This window comes from Poecilia formosa, unplaced genomic scaffold (assembly GCF_000485575.1).
Source record: "Poecilia formosa unplaced genomic scaffold, Poecilia_formosa-5.1.2 Scaffold17, whole genome shotgun sequence".
Taxonomy (NCBI): domain Eukaryota; kingdom Metazoa; phylum Chordata; class Actinopteri; order Cyprinodontiformes; family Poeciliidae; genus Poecilia; species Poecilia formosa.
The window spans coordinates 2,899,160-2,910,238 of record NW_006799956.1 but is presented as its reverse complement, the minus strand read 5'-3'; the positions used below and the strand labels follow the sequence as shown (position 1 = coordinate 2,910,238).

Sequence of the window (11,079 nt, the reverse complement as noted above, 5' to 3'; positions counted from 1 at the left end):
TTTAAATGCTTACCTTATCCACTAAACTATCTGATGTATACCTTCGTCTTCCTGATCCTTATTTGTCCACTAAATGTTCTCTAACAAACTTCAGAGGCATAAATTGTGCAGAAAGTTTTGAATATTTCCAAGTAAGCACACATACGCTTAGTTGTTTTTCAGTCATTTATAAAACAGTAATACAACCATCCTCTAAGCACACATTGTTCTGTATTGTTGAAAGTGTTGATAATGACAATGAACCATGCAGATAGGCCAAAAGAAAACACTGGAAGACACTTCACAAACACACCTCAGAGTACTCTGAATATGTGCAGTCAATATGGTTTTTCTGTTCAGAAGAATCTTGAAAAAATAAAATACAGAGATGAGAACAATGGACTGCACCAAAAACTCTTTTTTTTTCTGTTCCCTTAAAATTATTTAAAAAGAGAGAGAGAACTAAAATTGTTTTGTGTGCAGTTTGGCCAAAGAATCGTCACAATCGGCCCAAGGCACCTTAAGCTTAATGGTTGTGTTGTCTGGGCCTGTTGTTGCTTAGGAAACGCTCCTCCTGAGGAAAACGGTTACATTTCAGCACCTTTTGGGATGAATCCTAAAAGTGCCAGTCACAACATCCTCATTCACACTCACAAACCCGAACACACTCTCAGGATTGGACCCGTCCAGGGGCCAGAGGGAACACATGCTAGCATTTCATCTGGTAGTGTCTTTAGCTAAATCCCCCCTATGTGCAAACAGATTTGTTGGCACCACAGTAAAGACGACTTTCCCATCACTGGCATAATGTCAGACTGAAAACCGAAAGAATCCAACCTTTACTTTGAGTAAACTTCAACAAAAACATCAACGTCCCTGTTTGAGAACTCCAATAAATACGGGCACTTTTTTGGTCCTAGCATGAAGAACGTCAACATGCGGCGTTTGCTAAAGTCTTCTGGTACTTAAATTGGAAGAGTGTGAGCGACAACGCTCCAAAGGGATCGATGTAAAACAAAGGATGTTCACTGTATGCTACGATGAAGGATTTGTGATATTGTAAACCCGGTAACCTTGTTAAAAATGGCATCAAGGGTTTATTGAAAATACCAAGAGATTTGAAAAAAAATACTCTACCAGAAAAATGAAAATGGGGCATCATTAGATCTTTAAGAAGAATAAAGGGTCAAATTAACCTGGTCGAGTCAGAGCCTAAGTTGAAATTGTATGGAGTGCAGAACTTAATATTTATTTTTCTTAATGTGGAATTTTCTTTACCACTAAACAGATATACACAAAAGTTGGTTTTCAGTGCGAGATTATGCCGTTTTAAGGCGCTATTTTTTTTATTTTATTTTTTTTACAAATCTTAGTAAGGGTACCAACGATTTTGTTCCCATATGTGCAAATCTCTTGACTCAACGTCAGAAAACGAGGAGTCTGGGTTTGGATAATTTAAGAAACCCTTTTCACATTGATGTTCCAGATAAATTGGATTAAAATCACAGATGTGCGATGCTGGAATATCTTTTTATTTCCAGCAAATTAAAGGAAAGGAGTTAATATTTCAACACGAAGATAAGAAGAGGCGGCGAGTGCAATACCTAGAAGTCGTACCTTGTTTGACAACAAGTAAACGGTCACATATTCACCCAAGAAAAGTAACACTAAAAGTGTCTGAAATGCTACAATTAGAAGACACAGAAATAATTCAGAAGATCTTGGATTAAAAATGGTGTCACCACACTTTACACAAGACAACACAGATGTTTAGTCAAGATGTGGGTTTTTTTTTTTTCTTTTCTTTTAGGTTGGGAGAACCAACGGTTTAGCTGCATGACTGTGAGAGAAGCAAGCGTTCCTTCCCAGTCTCTTCAGTGCAAAAAAAATAAAAATAAAATAAAATCAAGCTTCTGTCAGACTACTGGAGTTGCTGGTTTCTTTTGGCTTTAATACAAGCAGCCTGCAACACTAGCTTATTGAAATAGGGACAGAGTGCAGAATGTAAACGGCCTGAATTGTAATTGCAGAGAGTTGATTGGTGGAGATGGACGTTAAAAACAAGGGGTAAGGAGTTGGGCTATCTTCAGGGCATTCAAACTCTTATAAAAGCTTTTGTTGTTGTTTTTTTTTAATCAAAATATATCCATCTTAGTGTCTGTGTGTGCGTGTTTGTGTGGATATGTGAAAATAATCTGTAAACTCTCTTTCCCACTGTGCAAACTGCATTACGTTTCAGTAAAAGGGTTGGGGAAATGGGAGGAGAATGCAGCAGGTTTAGATTTGGCAGCGCCGTAGCCAAAGGGAAGAAGACAGGCAGAGATGGGAGGTCAGGAGGGGTCAGTGGGAGGGAAGTCCTGGTTTTGCCTAACTCTGAAGTAAGATGGGATCCTCGAACTCGTGAAATCCTGGAACCGAGCTGCTCTGGCTCTCGCCAGAGTCGGAGTCGTATGGCGCGTCCGGCAGCTCGGTGAAGCCCCAAGCCAGCTGGTCGTCCTCGAAGTCGGAGCGCAGCGGCAACGCGGCGCCACACTCCTCCTCCTCCTCGTTGGAGCTGAAGTCCTGCGGGATGTAGAGCATCTCCGGGTAGTTGCGGGACACCAGGTCGCTGGTGGTGGCCAGGGACACCTTCCGGAAGGCAATGAGGTGCATGTGGGCGTACTTGACGTACTTGTAGCGCTTGAAGCCCAGCGACTCCACCGCCACCCGCCAGCTGCGCATCATGAGGGCGTGGCGGTTCTGGTGGGACGAGTCGGGCGTGATGATGAGCAGCAGGCCGTGCAGCTCCAGCAGTTCGTGGGCCTTCTTGCAGCAGATCCAGCGCTGGTACGGCGAGGGGAAGTAGGAGAGGAGCAGCGAGAAGACGACCACGTGGAACAGCTGCGCCGGCAGTGCGTCGATGGGGCTGCGGAGGTGGCGCAGGAAGGCGTCGATGGCGTCGCCCGCCAGCTGGAGGGGCTGCTGGAGCTGCAGGTTGAGGAAGTCGCATTTGTGGACGCTCTGAAAACGAGACGCAAATCAGAGAAAGTTGTTGTTCTGATGAAACCGGCGGTCGCTTAATCATACTGGAAGCTGCAGGTGCAGAATGGAAAGTCTTTGATGCTTTGCTTTCTGGTGAATCAGAACCTTAAAACCAGCCAACCACAGGAATGGCAACTCCTCTACATGAGTCATTTCTGCTGTTTCTGCTTCGTAATATGAGCGGGAAAGCCTCATGTGGAGATGTAAACACATCCATCTACTTTCAGTGATCAGAAAAAAAAAATACCTCAACTGCTGGCACTATGTCGATACCGACGGTCAGAAAGTCATCGAACTTCAGGAAAGGGTTGAAGCAGCTTCCGACGTCCAGAAGACGAATCTTTCCCAGCTGAGATATTGAACTGTGGAAAAGAAAAAAAAATGGAAGAAGCAGGAAAATGTTTCATTAAACCTGAGAAATCAATGGTTTAAAATATCCAACCTTTAGTTTGAGTCCAAAGTGGAAGCGCACATGAAGGGTGCATTCACACCAGTCCTGTTCAGTCTGCTTTACATGAACTCTGTGTGTGTCCAGAAAGTCTGGTTCGTTTGCTGAGGTGTGAATGTGCAATCGAATTTTGACACGGACTAAAAAGCAAACTCTGCTCCATCTAAGAACTTAAGTCTCCGTTCGGTTTCATTGAATCGTGGCTTATGTGAATGGCAAGCGGACCAGAGGCACGCTTCAAAAGCAGGAAGTGGACTATAACGCACGGCATTCTGGGTAAATACAACAAACCTGAGAATCTCCCAGGGGTGGCAGAAAAGGCTCCGTGTTTTACCAAAGACAAAAGAGAAATCCTGCAGCCGCTAAAATCTGACGTCGCTCCATTTTTTACCTTTTGTTTAGAAGAAATTTGCCCTCAGTTTCTTCTTCAAAAGTTTTCATCTTGTTTCCTTCAGTAGTTCTTGCTGCAGTGCCACCACAGGTGAGGGGTGGGGAGGCAGCTTTTTAAAAGTTTCTTTTATTTATTTAACACAAAACAGTGTGAAACGAGGCACACCAGCAGAACATGTAACAAATGCTACAATTTTGGTTTCCAATCCAGTCGAGTCTGACGGATTGTCAGGGGTGAAAAAAACCCTTAAAGATGTTATTTTTTATTTTGGTTCCCCTGCTGTCACTGCTTTGCCATCTTTTTTCAGTCGTACGTCACCTAATCATTTCCTTCACCAGGTTAGATAATTACCAGCTGCTCAATTAGACAGACTTTTTTTTTGTTTTTTTTTGCAATTACATTTTTTTTTTTTACTTGAACCCACCTGGGGATGGTACTGTGTGCTTGGCCACTCAGACCCAAGGCATGTGCAGCACTCTTCTCATCCTTTTCTAACATCCGCTTCATTCCGCCATCCAAGAAATATTCTTGACAGACACTGAGGAAGTGAAATCAAAACCAGCAAATCAGAACCTTATAGGGCGTGTGTGTGTGATAAACATGCAGTTTGTGGTTTCAGTTGGTTTCAAACTGAAACGCTCGCTCAGTCGCACCTGCGACACCACTCGATTCGGCCCTCTCCTTCGCACTTTTTGGTCCAGTGGCTGTCGGCGAGATTCTTCATGGCGACGGCGTACTCGCTGAGCGTCTGCTCGTCCTCGCAGTGCTCACGCCAGATCTTGTCGAAGTCGCCCACTGAAACGAGGGAAAAGATGGCCAACCGATCAACTCAGACTTTCAAAAGGAGCTGCAGTCGCCAAACATCTTTTACTGCTCGGACAAAAGCAGAGTTTCAGCAGGTTTCACCGACTGAGATTTAAGAGCAATCTGAGTGAAATTAAGATTGATATCACGGCAGAAATGTACAAAACAAGACTGCATACTTCTGAGATTAACTAAAACTCCTATTACAATATTAATTTGAGTTGAAGACACTGATTAATGCTGTTTTTAATCTTTTTTCCTTATTTGTCTTTATCTGTGGCTCTCTAGCCTCTACTCCTTTTTCCTGTTCTCCTCATTTTCAGCTGTATTTATCTCCATAGTAACAACTTTGTTGTGATAAAATTCCTCAACAGGTCAAACTGGTGCTACACCATTATGTTTAAAATAAAAAAAAAAACTCAAACTTTACAGTTTGCGTCGCACCACATGCGGGGGAGCAAAACTAAAATTTCCAGGGTCATTTGTGGCTCTTGGCAACTTTGTGCTTCTCACACTGCATATGGATCTCTACAGCCTTAATCCCCCGTAGCAACTAGATTTTTTTACACATAGTGGATTAAAACATCGTATGGGTTGGCAACAAAAGTGAGCCAGTGAGGAAGACGAACTTCGTCCAGTCAGCCGATGATAAATTTGCATCATGATGGAGCATTGATGCTAATATACCCTTGCTTGCTACCTAGACAGCAAGCAAGCAAGGGTATATTAGCAGCTAGCTAGCTGTAGCCTCAATTGTCTCAAGTCAAAAAATGCAGCATCTCTTAGTGCAACTTAAACTTTTGCCTGATAGAAAAGTTTCACTAGAAAAAAAAAAACAAGATTTGGTAGTCAAAATTTGAGACTTGTTATTCATGCATTTAAGGCCAATTTACTTTTTTTTTAATGAATTTAAGACATTTTAAGGATACGCTGACACCTGGACCAAGAACAACCACTCACAGCTTAATACTTTTTTTTTTTTTTTTGCTCATCCACTTTCAGAACTTATTTTTTTTTGGAAAATCATTTTTTAGGTGATTAAACCACAGAAGTTCTTTGTCCAAGATTAAAATAAAAACAAAAAAACAGGTCTGCAGAACTTCCCATCTGGAGACCTTAACAGACGCCAGGAGCTCGTGGCATCCAAGCCGACGAGGGGAGAAATCCCATGACCGGAGGCCTGAGAGAGAGGGATGTATCTGATTTGAAGGAGAAGCAGGACAACAAGACGAGTGGCTGTAAACAGAAGCGCTCTGAAAGCATGACTGCTGCGAGTCGATGCCAAGCCTTCTGGATCATGCTTTACTTATTAACCAATCATGAGATCTGTTAGCAGGGTCATTTTTTTTAAGCTATTCAGTCTCCAAAACAAAACATGAAGCCAAACTAAAATCCTCAGGAAAAAATTAGGATTATGTTTTAAACTAGTGCAAAAAGATATACAACTGTAAACTCTTTGCATTGTTTACCAGACAGCTGGTGCAGACAGATTTCTGCTCAAAGTTTGCCTGCTAACTAATTTCCCCAACACATCGTTTTCTTTCTGCTTTGAGATTTAGGAGTAGTGAGAGGAGGACGCACATGTTTTCGATTTAAATGCAATCAAACATAAAAAAAAAGGAGAGAAAAGAAAAACAACCAATGTAGCTGGAGATCATCTAATTTGTGATCCTTGCTGCTCTTAAAATCAGGAAATTGACAATAAATCCTGGATGTTGCTGCAAGCTGCTGCTGTTTGTCTACAGTTGCGAAATGACTGCGAGTCTTTTTTCATCTTCACGAGGTAAAGATTTTCCATCTGCCATTTTGATTTCTTTTCTGCTTCTCGCCCACACAACATGTTCCTGGAAGGACGACGCATTCCCCCAGAGAGATAAAGCGAGAGCTGGCGAAGCAGCGGCGGCGCCGAGTGCGATGTAGGTGGCTGAAAGAAAAAGTTTGAAAACGGGAGGACTTAAAAACTGAAATTATTCGAGAAGATGTTGTTGAGCTGTCAGGCAGGCAGAAGGCATTAGTCAGTGCTGATGGGTTGGAGGAGGGTTTTTCCAAACTTCCCGTTTTTTTTTGCAACAGAGGGTTTGCTAAGAAGGCGGGCAGCTGCTGATGAAAATAAAATGCAAACCTGTTTTTTTTTTGTTTTTTTTTTGCACGCCATTATGCACTTTCTGTACAAAACAGCAAAATTTAAGCAAAGCCTATATGCAATGATGTAGCTCCAGGTCACATTTAAACTAGAAAATATCAAGTAGGTGTGAAACCTCTCAAATGTCTTAAATTAAAGAAAAACAAAAAAACTTTACATTTTGTCACATTAATACTACAGTACTTTCTCCTCACTTTAAGCCGACAGAAAGTAGCAGTTAACAGCGAGCTGAAAGAAAACGATTGGTTTTCAAAAATTTCTTGCAAAGAAAACTCTGAAAAGTGTGGCGTGCATTTGTTTACAGCCCCCTTTCACTCCGATTCCTCGAAACACCTCGAGAAGCGAACATGCTTGCAGAACAGTAATTATACCTCAGTAGAAATTCAGCATACACAATATCAGAATAAAATGATCGCCATGGCGATGCTGACTGTGATAAGCCCCACGTTTTTCCTACTCTCCTCTGTCTTTACCATGACATAATGTCGCTGCCAGACTGTAAGCTAGTAAAAATACACATCAGGTGTGTTTGAAAGGCAATAAAGGCAAACAGATTCCATTTAACTGATCAAATATAGTACTGAGTGTAAATGTATGACACTTGAAATAAAGCCTGCGACCAATTGTTGCCTTCAGGCAGTCATGACGCTGCATGTTCTGCATTGTCTGGTTGTCAACTCTGATTGATTATATTTTGTTTGCCAGCCAAGGTAGCTGGCAAACAGATTTTTCCCCCCCATCAAAAGAGATGGGGAAGTTGGTCATAACTAAACACAGGTTGAGACTGGGGGTTTAAACATAACGCTAGACTTGCATAACGCAAGTTTACATTGCTTTTTAGAATGGCTCAGTCAAAGTAAAGACCTGAATCCAATTTAGTATCAGAGAATACAAAGGTACGCCACACTTTGCTGAATTTTATTCATTAAAAAAAGACATTAAAACCATCATTTTTCTTCCACTTGCTGGTCTATCACAAGGTACATTTTAACCTGTAGAAATTGCAGCAAGTAGGAAAACAATTTATTTACTTTTTTATTTGTTTGTTTGTTTTAAATTATTAAGTGAGATTAGGTGAAAGTTTTATTAGCCTACAACTGCTAATCAACATTGTGACTGACGAGGCAAATTAGGGGTGAGTTGCAGGATCTTTGCATGCAGACTAATTTACCTTCGGTAGTCGAATTTCACTGAAGCAGGAATTGTTGACTGCAATAATAACATTGTTTGCATAGGCAACAACAACTTCTTGTCAAACCTTGTGCTTAAAATGCAATGATAAGATTTAGGACTCTTAGAAACAACACGCGTCTAGATAGGTTCATGCACAATCTGGCAATCCGGCTCCCCGTGCATATCTTGATCTGTGGGGAGACTTAATGAGACAACTGCGGTAATCAGGCTCCGATAGATGGGAATCTTCATAAACAAATAAAAGTGCGCTGTAATAATTACACCAATGTTTACTCCGTCTACACGGTTATCTTTTATTGGCGCTAGCAGCCATTCATCTTGGCTCCTTTAATGATTTTCATGAGTAATCCATCAAGTTTTATATGGACTGGGTTTGCGCCAGTAAATGATGTACTTATACTGAGACAGATAGTGACGAAAACAACAATAACATATTTTCTATTCAACATGCAAGGGATTTAAAACGGCCTTGCTTGTGTAGAGCAACCAGCTGCCTGTGTGTCGGCTGCAGTTTAACCCCCAACCAGCTAGCAAATTCAACAACAGCATTAGAACATGTTTACTCGCTCAAATGTGAAATAATTTAGGATTTTATATTAACTTAATAGCTCCCCTTCTGTGTTAGCGGCTACAGACAGAGCCAGACAGCCCTCTTACCCTCTCTGTATTTCCTGCGCAGTTTCCTGTGGACGTTTTTAACCACCCCAGACAGCTTCTCCTGCACCTGCTTGCAAGGCGCTTCTCTCGGAATGGGCACACAGAGCCTCCCCTGGAGGTTCTCCGTCTCCCCCGTCTCGACCTTGTCCCCAAGGTTCATAGCTCGGCTCCTCCGACGCTGCCTCGGAAAGACGCTTTTCCCCTTAACAAGACTTGCAACCTGACCCGGCGAAGCAACCAACAACGCGAGAGCGGATTGGTTGGCTTTGACTGATGCGGCTCAGAAATGACAGCTTGTCGTCCAATCACAGAGCTCTAGATTCGTGCTGCGGTCTGACGGTATGTCGTGAGGCATTTAAGTACGGCAGTAAATGTCATTGTTTCCACTAAGAAAGGCACAAGGCCATCAAAACAACGTAAAATATTTATGGAATAGCACATTTTAATTCCTATTTTTGCAAACGTTTCTGGTTTATAGGGATTTAAATGTGAATAAAAAACTTTTCTACCACAAATTAAAACTTTTTGTAAAATGTGTATTTTTCTTGATTCACTTGGGTAAGTCAATGAATCACAGGGTAATAAACTTGGAAAAAAAATTGCTGCAAAACAAGTCCAGACAAGTGCTCAACACAGCCACAGGCGGTCAGATGACCTTTCGCAGTCCAGTTAGTGACCAACAACTGGACTTAATGGACTTAACTTTTCCCAGGGATATGATTTCTTTCATGGTGAAACCATAAACTTTAATGTATTTTATTGGGGTCGGGGGGGTTGTGATGGAGCAACACAAACTAGCACATAATTATGGTCGTAATTATGTGCTAATTACAACCGTATTATCTACCAAGTCATATTATCTTTCAAGACAAATCGGTAAAACCCTTGAGTCACCTCACTATAAATTCATCTGACTTATGAAGGCCTCAGATGTTTGTTAGAGAATATTAGAAAACAAACAAGAAGACCAAGGAACACAGTAGTGAGATCAAATATAGAACTTTAAAGCAAGGTTAGATTAACTAAAAGCTTGTTAGAGATGGCAAAAGATTTTGTTGGAGGTTCCCCTTTAGCAGGACAACAACCCTAAAGATGCAGTCAGGGTTACAATAGAATTATTTATAAAGGCATATTCATGTACCAGAATGACTGAGTTAAAGTCTGGACCTAAATGTAACTGAGTATCTGTAGCAACATTTTCCATTTTATTTTCACAGATGTTCTCCATCCAGTGTGACTGTGCTTGAGATATTTTACAGAGGAATCTGCAAATGTCAACAGTGGTAGTTTTGCAAAAGCAAAACTATATATTTCAGTTGGAGTGAAAGATGGTCCGATCCAAGTTCTAGCTTTCCAGATTTTAATTTGTGAAACAATATTTAAAATCATGTATAATCTTTTCTACCACTTCATACTTATGCATTTGTGTTGGTCTATCACATAACCTCCCAACCCCCAAATAAAGCAATACATGGAGGTTTGTGGTTTTAAGTGTGAAAAAGTTCTGGTTGGAATGAAAACTTTTCTAAGGCTCTGTGAATTACAATAAGAGCCAGAAAATGAGTTAAAAAAACAACAAGAAGTTATTTTTACTTCAATGTATAATTGTAAAAAAAAAAAAAAGATGTACTGATCATACCCAGAACTCATACAAAACCTCAGAAAAGGTTAAACAAGTTTAAGTAATAAGTATTAGAATGTGTAAGATCGGTAGTTTCTTCAAATGGGAAGGTGAGTAACTAGGAGGACAAACAGGAAGTAAAATGGAAACAGGAAGTGATGTATTATCCCAGCAGAAGTGGTTTCCAAAGAGATCCTCTTCGGAGACTCAGACCTTGATGAAGTTGAATCCTTGAAGATGTAACAGTATAACAAACCGGGGATTGTTTCACTCACAGGACTGTATAGAGAGAGTATCACTCCATATGGAAACACACATGACTCGAAGTTCAAAATTTGTACAATAGTCTTTATGAGACTATTGTACTAATGTACTTCACTTATCTTGTGAAGTACATTGCATTATGAACTAATTTTCATTACCATTCCTGAAAATAGCCATAAACAATGAGAATTTAAAATAGATTTTTTTTTTCTGGAACAGAATACACCACTTTTCCACTTTCTTCCTCATTTAAATGGGATTTGGTGCAAACTAAGGACGACTCTAGCTGTGTTACAAAATGTCAACAGTCATAAATTCTTTTAAAATCCCCCTGACAGTTTGAAACTATTCTTCACCCTCAAAATAACTCTCAGTGCATGATGGCCGCAATGCTGCGCATATGAGCTCTAAATCCAAATGGGCTCCCTGGGACAAAGCTGTAGAGATCCCCTACTGTGGCTCTGACTGTGTATGTTGACTAAAGATGATCAATTGGTTTTAATGTTATTTTATTTTGTTGGTTGGCATCATTAATTAAGAACCTTTTCATTGCTTTG

At 40.8% G+C, this 11,079-nt stretch overlaps 1 protein-coding gene across 1 annotated transcript; it reads right to left on the bottom strand.

The window, feature by feature from the left end:
• Window positions 1-151: 151 nt before the first annotated feature.
• samtor (S-adenosylmethionine sensor upstream of mTORC1) lies at window positions 152-8,913 on the bottom strand. Its single transcript, XM_007546767.2, has 5 exons — window positions 8,638-8,913; window positions 4,493-4,634; window positions 4,264-4,377; window positions 3,248-3,362; window positions 152-2,979 (listed from the first exon to the last, which is right to left on the bottom strand). The coding sequence occupies exons 1-5, from the start codon at window positions 8,795-8,797 to the stop codon at window positions 2,347-2,349; spliced, it is 1,164 nt and encodes a 387-aa protein (XP_007546829.1). The 5' UTR covers window positions 8,798-8,913; the 3' UTR covers window positions 152-2,346.
• Window positions 8,914-11,079: the final 2,166 nt, after the last annotated feature.